Below are 18,038 nucleotides of genomic sequence, written 5' to 3'. Positions count from 1 at the left end.
ACTGCAGAGTTAATCGCAAAGCACAATACACATATCCTTTTATTTAAGTTGAATAGAGATTGTGAACCCATGTGAGTGTTCACAACAAATAAACCATACTCACTAAATATTAAAATCACAAGGTTTTGTGTTAATTTATTCCAGTGTGCATTATATGTCTTTTTAGGATAAGGCACATCATTTACCTTTAAAATATATGTATCAATGTACCTAATAACAAATACACAAACCACATACATTTCATGTCTTTCCCCACCTTCAACACCATCACGTGCTGAGGTTCACTTAGGGCTAAAGTATAGTGAGGAACCCAGGGGAGTAGATTGAGGATCAGGGCCACTCATTTGCTTTTCTTGCAATCAGGAATTCCCATCTGTTTTTTCAATACATCATTTCATGTTAAGAATCCACAGTTTCTAAATATACTAATGCCTACAGTGCCATCTGTAAGCATCTCCACTTTCCAAGTGCAAGCAGGATGTCACGGGATGCTGAATCTTGTGGAAGCCCCAAGAAAAACAGGAGGATCAGGTGAAAGGAGTCCAAGTTACAGCCAGCTACTTTTAGCTTTCTTCTCCCGATGATAACCCATCTATCTCATCTTCATCACCACCGATGGCCATCCAAAATGCTTTTGCCACCTAGAAAGCAGATTGTGGGTAAACAGATCATGTATTGAACTAATGAAGGGTTAAATTAAAACACTAAAGAAAAAAAAAAAAACTTACCTTTTCTGCGTGAACTTTTCTCTGCTCATGGGGTAATGAAGAAGCTTTGTCTGTAGGTTTAAAATAGAGAAGACCAAAATCATCAGTCAGCCACAATGACATCAGGTGCACTGGCATCCAAATATTTGAGCACTCCTGATGAAAAGTTGATTTGTTGTTTTTTGTTTGTTTGTTTCTGAAACCTTGAATGCAAGACTAGAGTTTTTGTGCAATGTAAGTATTCCAAAATCTTAGTAATCTCAGAAATCCTGAAGGTAACTAGCTTGTCTGTGCTTTGGCTTGTTCATAGTAATTGTTCTGGAAACTTGGGCAATGCACATTTCAAGACTTGCATACATATTCTGACTCCTAAAATATTATTCCTACAATAATCAGCCATTGAGTCCTCTACTAAGTAAGAGCGCCTTGTCTTTTGAAGATTAAAAATTTTATGCCCACAATTCAGGATATTGCTTTAAGAAGGCCTTTACTCAGCTGGAACTGGAATTAATGGAACTGATTTACTGTACTTAAAAAGAAAGGAGGGACATCAAAGTGATGTCTGGAAAACAAAGCAAAAAAAAAAAACTTTAAGAGATCTAATCGTAGGATTGCTAAAATCAAAACCCTGTGATGAAAACAAAGGAACTTCAGGAAAATTGAGCAGACTGTGCTTTAATCTACTTGTACAACCACGACCTTCGTGGAAGAGATAATTAAAAGCATCAGAAGTTTTCAAATGAACATCTAAATAAACCTAATGATCGCTTTAACTGTTAAGCATATGGGTGGATGGCTTGTGTTACAGCCACTGGCACAAGATAGAGGAAGGATGGATTCAATTATACACCACAAATTCTGCACTGCAGTATCTGCAAACAAAAAGCTCAAGATAAAAAAAAGATGATGTTGTTTAACAACATTTTAACAATCCGAAAAACACCTCAAAATCCAACAACTACTGAGTGACGAACACTGAAGATTTGTCAGTGGTTCTTGAAATTTCCTGAGCTAAACATCTTCAACAGTTGATGGAGTTTAAAGAAGCCGTGCAGGACAGAACAAAGATCTGACAAAACTGAAAGATGTTTGCAAAGAAAGGGTGAAAATCCAACAAACAAGAATGGTAAGATGTGTTGCTTACAAAGTACTGACCATGGGGGCTTAAACTTTTTATCATAATCACTTTCTTTTTATTAGTTAAAGTAATCATCTGAAATGCATCAAACTATTTTGAAAATATAATGAAAAACAAAAGCTAAATACATCAAAGATGCTCACTTAGCTATTCAAAGTGAACTCTATAGAAAATATTTAACCTCCACAGGGACAACATACCTTTAAATAAAAAAGAAAGAAAGAAAGAAAGAAAAAACAAGATTTGCACATCTTCTTTAAAATTCCCCCATTTACCTTTCATCTCCTTTAATTTGGTAAAAAGCCGTTCAAAGTTATCAACATCTACATCTCCAGTTGTGAGGTTAGCGAGCTCCTGAATGTCCAAATCAGTCATTGCATCTGAGGGAGATCAAAAAAATGTATGTTTATACACATAACTAACAGTGCCAGCAGCAGTATTTTGAGGAATCTGAGAAAAATTGATTCACGACTTAGTAAAGAAAATTCTATCACAAGGCATTCGCTTACCAACTACTGCCTCTTCCTGTGTGTCTGTATTTGTAGTACTTTCTGTATGGTTAGGCTCCTCATTGTTAACGGTGCCCTCTACTGGTAAGCTGGAAGACTACCAAAAAAAATAAAACAGCTTGGATCAGCATGTCTCCACAAAAACGACTTTAAAAAAAACATAAATTGAAATTGTATTGATTCAAGCAAGCAAGCAAGCAAGAAAATGCATGAAAAAAAGACTATTAAAACCTAAATAAATCGATCATTATCAAAAAAGGAAAACTCCACTGACTGGTGGATCTTGGCAGGTGCGTGGGTTGTTATGTCTGGAAGCCACCAAACTGCTCATCAGACCAAAGCCCTGATTGTGCCCTGTTAGAGATGTAAACTGTCATATGCCATACATGCATACACAGAGTATGTAGTAGTTAAATCAAAGGTTATGTCATCTTACCATCCTTCATTTCCACGCTGGACCACACATTTGCATTGAGCGCCTGAATAATTCTCTTTACACCTGTGGATTCTGGAAAGTCGTCTGATAGAGAAAACAGAATAGTGTGAATGCGGGTGAAAATATTATCAAAACACAAAGAATTGAGATATAAATCTGGGTGATGTCACTGCTCATTTCTCCCATTTGAGAAACTCACCATCCTCATCTGGGAGCTCCTGAGGATTGAGTTCTACGAGCTCAAATGCATGAGCCAAACACCACTGCTGCGCTTCATGTCTGGTGACTCCTACAACATAAATTAGAAGTTGTATCCCCCACGACTTGTATGTAAGACAGTGTTTTCTGCAAGCCACATGCAGAGCAAAAAAACTGACCATTTTCACAGACTCTGTCACAGACCAGGATGAGCACCTCTGGCGCAAGATCTTCCACTACCGGGATCCAAGGTTGTAGCTTTTGCAGCCCATCTTTCTGCAAACATAATGGATGATATAAAGGCATGAAGAAACGTGCTGTTTAGACTTATAAATATAACTTCTTATGTCACATACCGCTTTGCTGTCAAAATAAGCGATGAAAGCTTGCATGGACTGGGCAATCTCTGACGACATGTGAAAAGTGCTTGATACAACACAGAGACTGACATCTGCCGTATAATACTTGTTGTTGATGGTCCAAGGGTACCAGACCACTGTTTCCTCTCGCTTTGTCGGCTCGGGTAAAGTCTTCGTACTGAGGATTTCTGAGACAAAAACAAATCTGTTGATCTACACGAACAAAGACGTCAAGCTAAGCTTCTCACGGTGAAAGCTCAAGCAACAGGAATAGCATTAACCTTAATTAGCATTACCATATCGCTTGTATATCAGCCTGGCGAAAGTAAAGGACATAAAATGGCTTAGACGCCTTGAAGAAATTCGCTATTAACCCGAGAAAAAGACATAAAAGGGCTTCCAGATGCTATCGCTTAGTTAGCTCTGTTTAACGTTAGCTTCCTTACTATTATGTTATTTTCACCTTAACTTACGTTTGATTAGTTCTTCTTCTTTAAACTCGCTGTCACAGCTAGTGACAAGCACACACGGGGTGGCTATTTCTGTGTTTTCTTCTGAAGCTGACATTTTAATTATAAATTGGAGAGAAAGCTTCTTCAGCTATTAGCTTAGCGTTACGATGGAAAACTTGGGAGACCTTTCAACTCTGACCGGCCTCTTCCGGTGCACGTTAAACAGTCTTGTGACGTTTAATTGTAAAAATATTTTTCGATCCATCATTGAAACTAAGTAATAATAATAATAATAATAAGGATGATGATAATGATAATTATTTAAAAAGCAAAATCAAAAAATTGCACTCTGCGTTTATGTGAAGTGGAGGGACACTGTGAACAAATCTAACATCAGCTGATATGTTTTAGAAGGTGATTAAAGTAAAGGCCATGGTTATGTGGCAATGGGATAGGTGCATTGGGATAAACAATTATTTACTTAGACGTGACCCTTATATGCCTGACTGTCAAACTCCAGGAAGAAATGAGCTGCACGGTGTCTCGTCGTCAAGGTTACGTGTACCGAATCAGAAACTTTCACTGGTGACAAGCTAATTGTTTCGCTAACAGTGGGTAACTCAATGACTGTAGAAAAGTCATTGGGGGTAACTAGTACAGTTCGCCATTGTGCTATATATATTTCAGTTACAAACCCATAAATAATGATGAAAAAAAAATGTCCGAAGTGGTTAAAAAGGAAGACAAGTCGGGAGCTGTTTCGGTTCGGGTAAAGTTTCCTTGACTTATCTTGCCTTTCGCTAAATCATCAAACTCGTGTATGCTGTTTTTAGGTCATTTTCTGGAGTATTTACATTTTATGACTGTATTGCAGGTGGAAGACGATTTAAGACAACTCAAACCTAGTCTTGAGAAAGTGACTGTCAGTGAGGGGAGGACAGCACTGAACACTCAGGCCCTGAACATCAGGGTGAGAAATCTTCACGCACAGTAGCATTTATATTAAATAAAGAGACTTAAGTGAAACATAGTACACGTAAGAACCGACAGTTAATAAGTTCTTGACTGTCTGTAGAAACATGCAGAGGATTGTTTGAAAACAGTGAATAAGCAGCAGCTGGTTCTTCCTCCCATTGAAGATTTACAAAAAAAGACTATTTCTAAATGGTAAGTAGTATTTTTTGTGGGAATATTTTGCTCAACCATTACCTTTTTGCAAATTTGATTAAATATGTTTAGAATTGTTGTGAATTCTGGTTAATTGGGATTGTGAGTCTGAAAGAAAGTCTTTACACAGGACTCCTTGTCTGGAGAAAATCTCAGATGTGAAGAAACAGAGAGAAAACCTTCCAGGAGCTCCAGCAGGGGAACAGGTAGATTATTATGTGCATTCAGAAGCTTTAAAAAAGGATAATAAATGACCTTTTTTCAATTAATGAGGGTGTGTACAAGCTAAACACGTGCAATACGATAGGGAAGGTAAAAGCGGGCAAGGATTGATACCTTTTTTGTTTAGCAAAAATTCTAACTATTTACACGCTCATTGGAAAAATTATTAGGTACACCTGTTTGCATTAACAGCATGTAATGCAAATATCAATAGCCCAATCACACGGCAGCAACTTGGTGCATTTAGGAATGTACAAAATCACCTGCTGAAATTCAAACTGAGCGTCAGAATGGGCAAGATGATCTCTGTTTGTAGCATTGTTGGTGCCAGGCAGTCTGTTCTGAGTATTTCACAAATTGCTAGTTTACTGGGATTTTCCTGCACAACCATCTCTATAAGGTATACAGAGGATTGTCTGAAAGAGAGAAAATATACAGTGAGCGACAGTTCTCTGGATCAGAGGAGAATAGCCAGACTCCTTTGAGTTGATCCATCACTTTACGGTTACAGTGTAACCATCTTCAGATGGCTGCTTCCAGCAGGATTATGCACCATGTCACAAAGATTGTTCACCTCAAAGTGGTTTCTTGAACATGACAATGAGTTCACTGTACTCAAATGGTCTCAACAGTCACATGATCTTAAACAGAGCACCTCTGGGATGCAACAGATCTGTATTAGTGGCGTGATACTGTCATGTCAATGTGTACCAAAGTCTCTGAGGAATGTTTGCAGCCCCTTGATGAAACTTGTGCCATGATGAATTAAGGCAGCTATGATTCAAAAGGGGGCTCAACCTGGTACTGATGAGGTATACCTAATGAATAGACTAATGAGAGTGCATCTTCTATTACAATTTCTGATTTTTTTTTCCTTTCTCTGTTTCAGGACAAGTTAGCATTGAACATGTGTTTGCCAAACAAAAGATCCATTAGGCATCAGAAATCTGGGAAATTGCTTACTGATACTCACAGGAAGAGAGCAAATGAGGTAAGTAATATTCCATAAATGTAGAATAACCTGTAGTTGTAGTTTGCTATCATGCATGATTTCTTTAGAAACTACACCTTACAGAAAGCCATAGGGTCTTTCAAATGAAGTATAAACATGGTATTACATTTACTGATCATATACATAATGTTATAACATAAACAACTCTTAATCCAGTTAATTTTATTGTGATGTATTATTTATCACAGGTGGGTCTAAAATAAACCCTGTGAACTTGCCACTTTAGTCAGCTTTTCTCTGGAGCCTTTGAATCTGTTTATTATGTCGATAGTTGTTTCTTTCTCCAAAAATTATGTGCTACAGTTTGTCGGATTGAATACTCTACACAAAGTAGCTGACAGATAATTTGCAGTGGCTTTGTAAAACGGAACCACAAAAGAGAATTTCGACTTTTCATTTGTTGCAGACATCAGGCTCAATGTTTTCTAATTATATTTTAAATGTTTTCATGGGGCATTTCAGTCTTACCGCTGGAAAGGACACCATTCACTGCATGAAGTCTCGGCTATAATCATAGTTTTGTCAGAGTTTAATCATGAAATAATAATTATTTCCTCCGGGTATTTGCTTTGTACAGTGAGAAAAGTTTCTGCTGCACCTGTGGTGAACTAGATATCATTGTTCTTTTCCCCGATACTTACTCTCTAATCCTTCCAATAGACAGTGTTTGCTGGAGTGAAGAGTGATGGTAGTGTTCTGTATTAATAGATGTCTCAAGTCTCATGTTCAGACAGTCTGTGACGTAAAGGTCACTTGGCTTAGGGATGACATCCAGCACTTGTCACAGCAAACAAATTAATCTTTGCAAAGGTCGGCATTAGTTTTAGATCTATTTTACACACTTTTCTGATATGTTTTTGGGAATCTCTACCTGACACAAGAAACATAGGCCAAGACTGTCACTCTGATATAGGAGAGATGGAATTGCTGGCTGCAGAAAGCGGAAAGCAGCAGATTGCAGCACATCAGCATTCTTCTAAAGTAACAGGCGCCTGATTGCTGTGCTATGGGCTACTGGTTTACAGCTGTCTCAAGACAGAAGTGGATACCTGGTCCAGCATGCCAATAAGACAGCCGTAGCTTCCCCAACTGCTAACCACTGGCTCTCTGCCTGCTACCATCTCCTGCAACTCAGGCCAGCTCTTCTTCTCTCCATACCCATGCCAGGCAATGAGCGTTTGCATTTTAGCAATTTTACAAAGGGTGCCACCTTTTTCCCAACCTCATCTGAAACAGATGTGTGCCTTTGAGGGGAGAATCTCACTGCACCTGGCTGCTACCTGTGGTCTGTCAAAGAGCTCAGTGGTCTGAGAAGAACAAAAGAAAGGACATTAGGTGACAAATCTGGAGGAGCACAAACTTTCTGTTTTATGAGTTGTGAAATGTTTAAATGTAGTCACAACAAATTCATACTGAAATTAGGCCAATAAATCTTGTTTTATTTTTATTGTGATCCAGTGTTATGAATTAAAATGTTTAAGGTTAACAGATTTGAATAACTATGATTGACAGTGAGTTACAGCGAAGGTCCTATTGCCAGTGGCACTTTTCTAAATTCTTAATGAATGCAGCAAACCTGTTGTTTCTGATAAAGCATGCTATCCTGAACCGCTTGTTTATACTTATTCCCCTAGAAAATGTTTTCATGTCTAATGGGACATATGGGTTTTAATGTGGACAGTAGCAGGTAATGTCAGGCAGCGTTTTGTTGGTTGTGTTTACATCTGATGTGCAGTCACTGATGTTGCGAAAATCTTCTGTTCAGGCAAAAGGTGACAGGATAATCTCTGGCTCTGTGGTGAATCTTCAAGGAGCTGAATCAAAGGGCCATCACATCCTGGTAGTTCCCAAAGAAGACTTTGGGACAGGTTAGCAGCATTTCACCACCCCTACACCATCTCCTCATCTTTTATACTCCAGACAAACATCTTTTGACATTCTGTGTTTGCTTAATGTTTGCGGAAACTTTGATCAAGTCAGTAATTCCACAATACTCTATAGTGTCAAACTCCAAATCATATAAATTTTTATATTAAGTTAGTAGTATTAAGTTTAGATATTATTATATATTTTTTTAATCCTGGGAGAGGATGAACGAGGACAGTGCCACATCCAAATTTGTGTTCTGTGTCGATCGACTACAAGGCTGCATCTCTTTATCCCAGAGAAGATTGATATTTTTCAAAGATGGGACAGCGCTCTACAGAGTCTGTAGCAGTTTTTCCTGTTTCTGTCTGCTTTTTACATTAACCTTGAATTTATTATTTAGGGAATATTAAAAAATGTCTTTTATGGAAAATGTCATTTATCTTTGCTAAAAGTTCTACTTTTTAGAATACCAAACTTTTAAGAATCTGGATAAAAGTCCATCAGATTTGCCAAAGCTATTATGTTTTTTGTCTCATCCTTCTAGCTGTTTTAGTTTTTCTTTCATGATTTTAGGTTAAATATCTCAATGACTCTGTTCTTGAAGAGATAGCTGATGCTTGATTTGACTTCTGATCACTTTTAAAATATATCTGGGTCTTTCTGTGAATTTTGCCCTGATAGATTCAAAGTCCACGTGCCACGAACAGCCAGTATGTAAAACAAAAGCTGAATCCACTTATTTAAGAGCAGACAAAGACTGCACACCCACTGAGACACCAGCTTTCGCCACAACTTCCAAGAGCATGGTTCCTAGAAGTCCTCAGGTACACTAATTCAAAAATAGTAGGTGCTAAAAACCAACATTTTCATGAATTGTAACACTGTTATTAATAACTAAGCTGGGTGTCTCTCACTTGTTTCCTCTTTAGAGCCTGCCTGTAGATATCCCCAGGTACCTTTTTACAATCAGAAGTGGACAGATCGACCCAATGGCTGCAGACTTCTGTCATTTCAAGCAGTGTTTTGTCTTGTGCTGGAGCAGTGTGGTTGATGTTCTAGAGGCCCTGCAAAAACTGCTCAGGGAGTTTGCTGTGCCTTTAGCCAAAGTGGGTGGAGAGCGCCTGGTGGAGCTGAGCCATGTTTGGGATAGTGGTTGGAGTAAGGCTCCTTCAGCGATGCCTGTCCTCTCAGTGCTAGAAAACTGGGAGGAGGTTTCAGAACTCATCTCTCACCCAGGTCAGCGCTACAAGGGAGAGGGAGGCATCGAGGCCGCTGCCATCCACATCCAGTCCTCCTGGAGGCGCTACTTAGCCCGGACAGCCTACTTGTGCCACTGTCGCCGCAAGTGGGCGGCGGGCACCATTGCCATCTCATGGTTGATGCACGCTCAGCTGTGCCGTGTCAGGAAGGCCCTGCAGGCTCGGCGTTTTAGTCAGCTGGAAAACAGCCGCAGCCGAGCACAGGTGATGCTACTTTCTCGCTTCCATCTCTCTTTTACCTAATAATGCTCTGGTACCTGTTTTCTTGACTATTCTCTCAATTTCTCCAAATCCAATGAGTCCATTGATATTTGTCCTTTGACTGTAAATGGATTCCTTTTAATTAAAATAAGGTTGCACATTGTGATTCTGTTTAGTATAAATGTTCTGTGTTTTACAAGCATTTTTTAAGGCACATGGTCATTTCTAGAACACCAAGACAATTTTAGAAATTAGGACAGAAGCCATGTAATGCTATGCTAAGATGCAGTGTTATAGACAATTGTTTACAGTGGTAAACAATGCATTTCTCTAGTACTTACAGTGTGAGATTTAAAGAAACAAACCCAGATATACACATTTTAGTAAAGTTTAAGGAGAAAACAAAAAGACAATGGAAAAGTGGACCGGATGAAGACAATAAATATAAGTATAGCCACACTGTAAAAGAAGACAGAAGCAGAAACAGTGGTAATGAAGGCTACAAAGCCTAGGGACAATCAGCTGATTGTCTGTTACAGTTCAAGTAATAATTACTACACATATGATGAAATGTTATAAAAATGAAATACGTGTTTTGGCATTTGTTAGTTATTTGATCTCTAAAAGGGAAAGGTTTCCCCTCTCTCTCTTCTGATACTCAACATCTGATTTAATGAAAAAAATTGATTATGTATTTTCTCAGTGCCACATCAATTGTGTTCTTTGTCGATCAAGCACAAGGCTACTTCTCTTCACCCCAGAGAGGATTGATATTCTTATAAGATAGGACAGCGCTCTACAGTGTCTGTAGCACTTTTACCTGTTTACCAGTTTTTTACAACCTTAGATTAATTTAGGAAATATTAAAAAAATATATCTTTCTGCTTTTAAAAATGCCACACTTTTTAGCAAGTGAGCATGATTTGTGCTATTAAGTATCAATCCTGATCTAATGAACAACTAATGAATCTTATTCCACTAGTATGAAATAAAATATATTTACATAGTCATGGCTTCTGCGTTTTTCAGTAAGCTACAAGGCAGATTTAGGTGAAGAAAATCAAATATTGTTCAGAGAATGTGTTTTATATATTGCCCACATACTGGAAAGGGATTTTTTCTTCATTCAAAAATAATATGTTACTGTGAATTTTAACGTGTAAATAAACAGTAAAGGGAAAACATGTTCTAATCGCACTGGCATAATTTAAGAGATGCAAAAGAGTGACGGTACATATAATCTACACCAGAACTGCAGTTAAAAACAAGTTCGTTTTTTTATTTATTAGGCTGAAAAGACTGATTTTCTTCATTGAAGACTTCCAGGCAGGCTTCCCAAAGTTTATGCTCAGTATCTCCAAATATTTTAACATCTCCTTAACATGGCAGAATGCACGACGTATACTTAACTACGTTAACTTGTAATCTTAGACATGGGAAATAAAACAGTGTTTCTATTTAAAAGACTGCTGTGACAGTTCAATTGTTCTACATACGTAATATTCTGTAATCCTTTTCCCTTTTCTTGTAGATGTCATGTCTCTGTGTCATCTGGCTGAACATCTTCTAGAGCGCTGACATAATATTAATTAGTGCCTACAACTTCATTTAGTTTTACCATTACTGTGTGTGTATACATGCACTAAATGTATGTTCTCACTCTTAAAGCATTCATACCCTGGTAATTAAGCCTGCTAATCTTCCCCTGGCAGTAGCATCATGTACCTTGCTGATTGAATTAATTGTGAGAAGATGTTCCTAAAGTAAACGCTTAATTTAATTACGGTGGTATTTTATGCTTGGTTTGCTTCTGTGAGCCCAGAGAGAGATTGGCTTGATGTGTTTTAGCTATGCAATGATATGATGATTTGTGTGTGTATGTGTGTGTGTGCATACGCTCTGGCGATCCCATCTCTGATCGCTCCTTTTTTCCGTCCCCAGCATCTGGCAGCCAACTGGAAACGCATCCAGTCCTTCAAGAGGACCATTATCCACATCCCTTCATTAGGTAGCTTTCTTTGCCTGCTGCACACACACAAGCACATCTGATCTAGCAGCAGTCACCCCCGGTCTCACCACTCTGCTGCCCCAGTCTGTGGCCCTGGTGCAGGCACTCTGTCTCGTTCAAATGACTCTCTGCAGGAAAGCACTCACAGGATGATGACAGTCCCCATGCCAGGGAACTGAACAATTTAGTCTCAATCGCCATTTAATTTGTAGATTAAGCAAATGAAAAGCCATTATGGTGAATATTTACAAGCGGCACGAAGGTCTTATTTTATTGCTGCGCAAAAAAAAGGCAGAAAAAAAAGACACAAAAGAGGAATCGCTGCTGTGTTTTTCACGCTAAACACAGAGTGCAATCTAGGATCGGTTCTTGTTCTAATTTCACCACAGCATCCACATTTAGACTGTAATCAGGCATGTGCATTGTAAATCATTGAGCGATTGTCTAAAATTATTAAGCCTAATTACTAGCAGATGGAATGCTTTATTTGCACTTGGGGTGACTACAGAGAGTGCTGTGTGAGCAAGGATAATTAGAAAGTTGAACCCCATTGTTGTTAATTAGCATGAATCCAATCATTTAATTACCTTGATTCAGTTGAGGATTCTCTCTCAGGCAGAAATCCAGACATACATGGGCTAAAATCCTGGCGGTATCACTGAATGTAGTTCAGTGGTGGCTGGACATAGTGCAGCAGGACTCCCAGCACGCGACAGGCACAGCACCTGCTAGTTATTAAGCTAAATTAATCATCGGATTGCACTACAGTGTGATTAGACTTAAGTCCCTCATCCCCAAGTCTAGTAACACGCGCATTATCAGTAGTTGTACAGAGCTACAGATTTTTAAACTGTTAGATAACATATAACATTTTTCTGACAGGATACTCTCAGAGGAAACGACTGAACTTGAGAGGCTTTGACATCCTACAGAACATCCAAATGAGCAGGTTGTGTGATATTAGAGGTAAGCTGCACAGCTTACGTTTTTTTATTGTTCATATCTGTAAACATGCCATTTGTAAAACACTCTTTGTGTAATTGTAGATGAAAATGTGGAGGTGATCTACATATGTCCCCAGCATCTGGGAAACGACATCTTGGACTATTACACCAGCCTCCTGAAGTGTGATGGAGCCACAGATGGGGCTGATACCACGACCGCTCGAGCCTCATCCTCCGTGAGACGCTACATCATCCTCACACCTGAGGCTGTAGATTATTTCCCAGTAAGGATGACAGTATTCACCAATTTACTTGCAACTTTTAAGTATTAACATGATAACAATGTGCCTTTTGAGCACAGAAATCTGCTTACTATATATTTATAGATGCCACAAGCGTTTGTAGTTTATAAATTATCCTCTAGAGGGTACCAAAGGAGGTTGTTGTTATAGCGCTACACTCTGTCTAACATTTTTTCATCTTTCTTTCTACTTGTCAAACCAAAACTCTACATATTTTGCAAGTTTTACTGAATTTAACTGAGGGTGTTTTCAGATGTTGTTCAGCAGATGATTAAATTCCATAGTGGGTGGTTTAATTAACTCATCATTACATTTAAAGGCTGTATTTTTAATAGTTCTGAGTATCTCACTGCTATAAAAGTGAAGCTGTTGCTATATTTATCTTTGCACATCCAGCCATTCTATCCATCTTATTCCATCGTTTTGCGCTAGATTGAATGTGCAACATGACATGGTCTTCTTCATTCTTTTTATTGATTTTCCTGCTGTTTTGTTGTTAAACTGTGCCAGACGTGTTGCTGAGATGAATCACTGCTACCCATGGCTGGCAGCGCATTCTGCCAGTGACAGAAGGGATAATTCCATGTGGATCAAATAAATACAGATGTGAAGTAATTAGTTGTATTCCCAAGGAGCTCATTGGGAGCACACATTAAAGATGTGAAGGATAGGGGAGGCCTCCCACAGGCAGCTTTTATCAATTCAACCTGCTAGAATACAGGAGAGGTCAAAACCCTGCTGGCTATTTCAATAATAGATCTGTTTTGTGTACACAGTGATAAATCAGGTCAAGAAACAACCCTTGGAAGAGACAGTGAAAACGCTCCGCTTCAGGAATAATCGTCCTCCCCTCTTCTCTTCCAGACCCATAACATGTGCCTGTCTACACTTCTGAAGTACAGTCCACAAACCCTGAAGCACATCAGAAACCTGATCCAGGGGAAGCATGCCTATATTGTGGGTGGAATTGCCCACGTGGATGACCTGGCGGTAGCTGATGAGTTAGGGCTACCAATCCTGGGTCCAGAACCTGCTATTGCTCAACACTACAGCACCAAATCTGGAGGGAGGAGAATTTTTGTGGGGGCAGAGATCGATGTGCCACCTGGTCAAGGAGACATCTACTCGCTAAACCAGGTCAGACACCAAATACTGCATTACACAGTCCTTCATCACTGCTCAGTAACAGATGAAAACATAATACATTTTCCCTCCTAATGTTTGTGTTAATTTAGTTTGCACATTTTTCAATCTTGGTCAAGCTTCATGAAACACTGGCAGAGCTTATGACTCAAAACACTGATGTGCAGCGCTGGCTCTTCAAGATTGACTCAGAGGATGGCAGCCACGGTACAGCATATTGTGATACATGCCATCTTAGTTGCTATAAGTGGGCTCTGCAGGAGTATCATCGTTACGGTCCGGAGCTGTGGAACCCAAAATGCATTCAGGTAAAGATGTGACTCAGAGCATTATGTCAATCTTCCTGTGACTTAAAATTCTTGAGCATAATTTTACACTCAATTTTATGCAATGTTTTATTAAATGAGTTTGAATTTGGAGTTTCTGTTTTTCTTTTTTGATTACTTTTCCTTATTACATCTCACCAAATTTATGTTTTTTTTACTATTATATCCTGTTTTTATGGCTCTCTCCAAAGCAGTGGTTTTGCAAAAACACAATACAAATAAAGTTTATTGCGATTATTATTACAGCACCCATGAGGAATCTCCCACTTTAAGTTAACATGGTAACAACTAAATAGTTAACAGATAACACTACAGTAGCGACTGGATATTAAAGTCCAGACTGTGCCCAGGTGTTCAGAAGAAGAGAGAGCCCCAAAAAAGGGTTAGATTCACTTCTGTCACTGAAGGAACAAAAGTGTATGTCACATTAGGGTCAAAGAGATGTCATTTTTCACCCTGGGGTCAGTGGCAATGCTGATTCCCTTAGTACAGTATTTTAAACGTCATCCCAGGAGCCTCAGAACAGTAAATCAATAGATGACATTTTTTAATTTTATGCATATTTTATACATATAGATATATCCTGAAACACACACATAACCTAGAGTGCTTTAACTCATCCAACAGTAACAAATCACGGTACACATGTATTTAACATACTGTTGCCTATCCGTATAGTACTGTGCAAAACTCTTGAGTCACCCCCTCATTTTTATATTTTCCTAAGAAAACAAGTGCAGTGACTTATTGAAATGTCTACATACATACAAATAAATACAGTATATTAAGGCATAAACAGAGTTTATACCATTCTAACAACATTGAAAGTCAACATTTGGTATCACCACCTTTAGGAAGACTTTGTTGCAATAGGCTTCTTGAAGCTCTTCTTTGGATGTTGCAAATCAGCTTTTACAGATGGTGGATCCTGACCTCCTCCGTCCATACTAACAGCGATTTAAACCAAAATCTTCAAATTTGGTTCACTGCTTTTTAAGACCTGTTGCCACTGATTTTCAGTCTAGTACTTGTGTAATTTTTCTTTCTTAAGAATCGCTTCCTGGCAGCAACCTTTCCACTGGGATCATTTCTAATGGGACAGCAAATAGATCAACTAAAGTGTCAAATGTATCTCTCAGTCCCTGGCTCAGGTCTTTATTGGATTTTCTCATATTTCTTAAGGACTTTCATCTGCTGTTCATGTGCTGCAGATAGTTTTTTTTTTATTTTATGTCATTTTTTGTAGATTCGGTTAAAGAATTGGAAGCAAATTGTGTTTATGTGACAGCAGCTAGTAACAAAGTTCCTAAAGATACAATTTACAATTGATTCTTTGCTGAGTTGCTTGTTGTGTAGCTCAACAAAAAAAAGTAAGAAAAAAATATTCTTCTGAAGATGGCCAGTTGCAAGGACTGGACTGAAAATAAGGGAAGAAGCAACCAAAGAAAAACTTCAAAAAGTCTAGAGAAATATTGCTCAAGATCACTTAGGAAATGAGCAGAAAATACATTCTTTAAAACGAAATTTAAAGAAATGGGGGGAGATTCAAGGCTTTCCCAAAGTAATGTGTATTTTGATACTTTTACTCTGCAGCTTGAGTGAGGTTTTCGCCTTAGTTGTTACCTTAGCATGTAAAGTTCTTTGTGATGGCTGCTGTGAATTGTCACTGTATCAGTAACTTTGTATAGAACAGAACTGAATAGTTTAAATACAAGTTGCATTAATAGTAGCTAATATTTGCTATACCGAGCTTTTTACATCTGTTACACTCATTAGATGGATCTGAGCTCTCTGTAAAATAAAGTCTAAATTGCAAATGCGATGTTGCAAGAATTCATTTGTTTTTCCTGAAAATATAAATCCTGGTTTCATCTTGGATCTATTTAGAACAAATAAAATGTATTTAATCAATGGTAAACCATTCATTTACAACAAATGCAATCTGTACACAGCGCCTGAGCCCCTGGCTCTTATTTCTCATATGCTTACAAAGTAGCCTTTGATTTTCTGTCATGTGTTAATTACCGTATTTTGCCATTTAACTGGGAGCACTGTGTAAACTAATTACAGGCTAATGATTGTGGGCTTGGAGCACAACAATTTTACTTTTTATTCCATTCGGAAGAATAGCAGTCATCTCAAGGTTCTTGTGGCTCCCTCTGTTTTTGTTCCTATTAGCTCATTCTTTAATTCAGAGTGTATGTGTGGTGCGGGGCTGTAATTGTTGTGGCTTTGGTGCTGTTAATTATGGCAGAGAGTGGCTGAGCCACAGCCAAGGTCCATAATGGTGGCTGAAGCAGCACAGGGAAGTAAATGGGGTTTCTTTCACCAGCTGGGGTCCCATGGAGAGGGAAGAGTGCCGAGGCCCCCAGTGTAGGCCGACAGCCTCGGGGCTTCTGGGCCATATGGACACAACACTTTAACTGGCCTTTATTCTACACCTTGCTCTTTTAATCAAAGCAAAGCCCACATCCTGTGCTCTTCATTGCATGATGTTTTTCTTACGATATTGTTTTCTCCTAAAATCTGTTAGCCACTTGGATGTGAATCATACTGACCTTCTGTTGAAATGCTTTATACAGAAGAGTGCAATCTGGCTCTTTGTGCTGAAAGATCATAAAACAGTATTGTTGAGTAGATCCGAGCATATTAATATGTTATATTAATGTATCTAATTGTTATCTTCTTCACACAGCAAAAACTATCATGAATGTTTAACCTTCTTCATACATTTTGAGAAATGACGCTCATTAATAGAGCACTTTGCTGAAAAACAATAGATCTAACTGCACTCGTAATGACAGCTAGTGAATACACTCCAGAATATTTTGCAAGCTTTACGAAAACAGTAGTTTTAATAAATTATTAATCAAATACAAATGATCAAATTAAGCATTATAATACTAATCCATAATTTATCAGCTTTCACCAATAATTGTTTACCAATAAATATCAAAGGGATTATTAAAGTGTATATTATCATATGTGTCATAGTTTAGTTAAAGTTCCATTATATTCACTATAAAAGTAGATGGGGGGATAAATGAGTGTGACTGGCCCTTTTTTCTTAATTATTGCTTGCTCTGACGGGCTCCATATGAGAAAGCTTGAGTCAGATGATACCATGTGCTCGTTCAAAATAATATTAACATTCAGAACCCTTCTGGCTATGCAAAAGGATAGCCTAAAATGATACAAAAAGGAGAATGGATGGGTGGTGGTGGTGTGTGTGTGTGTGGGGGAGGGTGTTCATCCTTACTATAGGAGCTTTTGCACAGGTCTTAGAAAACGTGTGTTTCTCAAAATATTGTGGGGCCCACAGCTTCCAGCACAATGTTTTAGCCTGCAGAAAGCCCCCAGGCCTCTTTTAGCATTTACACAGAGAGAGGTTAAAGACATGTAGATCTGCAGCCTTGCAATGCCCGAAGGGGGCCATACACACACTTAAGCGCTCACACAGCTTGCATATGGATCATTAGGCACAAGAGGGTAAAAATTACACCTAATAGCGTCAACAGATGGAGTATTTCTTTTTGTCATGCTGTGTACAAACAGATCTTGAGCAACACCTTATTTAGGTTAAGTTTGTCAGCGAAATGGGTCATTTGATAATCACTACCACTGAAGAGGTAGAGGGACATTTAATACAGATGTTCTATGTCTAAATATTGTGCAGTCTGTGCTTGCATGGAGGAGTTTAAATATGTAATGTTTTGCCTTAATATAATTAGCATGAATTTAGGAATTTAAAATATTTCCTTTAGTCAATATATATATATATATATA

The 18,038-nt window shown here is 38.4% G+C and overlaps 2 protein-coding genes across 6 annotated transcripts in view; one reads left to right on the top strand and one right to left on the bottom strand.

The window, feature by feature from the left end:
* Positions 1-109: 109 nt before the first annotated feature.
* On the bottom strand, positions 110-4,013 carry aagab (alpha and gamma adaptin binding protein). The gene is made up of 10 exons (XM_005941731.2): positions 3,821-4,013; positions 3,345-3,535; positions 3,168-3,264; positions 2,990-3,079; positions 2,791-2,874; positions 2,629-2,708; positions 2,355-2,451; positions 2,121-2,225; positions 729-778; positions 110-641 (listed from the first exon to the last, which is right to left on the bottom strand). The coding sequence occupies exons 1-10, from the start codon at positions 3,912-3,914 to the stop codon at positions 564-566; spliced, it is 966 nt and encodes a 321-aa protein (XP_005941793.1). The 5' UTR covers positions 3,915-4,013; the 3' UTR covers positions 110-563.
* Positions 4,014-4,086: 73 nt separating this feature from the next.
* iqch (IQ motif containing H) overlaps positions 4,087-18,038 on the top strand; it is a 22,410-nt gene continuing 8,458 nt past the window's right edge. For 2 of the 5 annotated variants that reach the window (XM_014339869.2, XM_014339867.2), the window contains exons 1-13: positions 4,087-4,568; positions 4,674-4,769; positions 4,875-4,966; positions 5,097-5,172; positions 6,078-6,179; positions 7,966-8,068; positions 8,751-8,893; positions 8,999-9,532; positions 11,471-11,537; positions 12,420-12,503; positions 12,584-12,765; positions 13,648-13,920; positions 14,019-14,234. In XM_014339869.2, the coding sequence (XP_014195355.1) occupies positions 4,518-4,568; positions 4,674-4,769; positions 4,875-4,966; positions 5,097-5,172; positions 6,078-6,179; positions 7,966-8,068; positions 8,751-8,893; positions 8,999-9,532; positions 11,471-11,537; positions 12,420-12,503; positions 12,584-12,765; positions 13,648-13,920; positions 14,019-14,234 (2,019 nt within the window). In that variant the 5' untranslated portion in view covers positions 4,087-4,517. The remainder of the gene's footprint in view (positions 4,569-4,673; positions 4,770-4,874; positions 4,967-5,096; positions 5,173-6,077; positions 6,180-7,965; positions 8,069-8,750; positions 8,894-8,998; positions 9,533-11,470; positions 11,538-12,419; positions 12,504-12,583; positions 12,766-13,647; positions 13,921-14,018; positions 14,235-18,038) is intronic. The other 3 variants (XM_014339868.2, XM_014339870.2, XM_005941724.3) reach the window with 3 other exon arrangements.

The sequence above is a fragment of the Haplochromis burtoni genome, unplaced genomic scaffold (genome assembly GCF_018398535.1).
Source record: "Haplochromis burtoni strain Fernald_Lab_line unplaced genomic scaffold, NCSU_Asbu1 Contig_324, whole genome shotgun sequence".
NCBI lineage: Eukaryota > Metazoa > Chordata > Actinopteri > Cichliformes > Cichlidae > Haplochromis > Haplochromis burtoni.
This window is presented reverse-complemented; position numbering and strand designations above follow the sequence as displayed.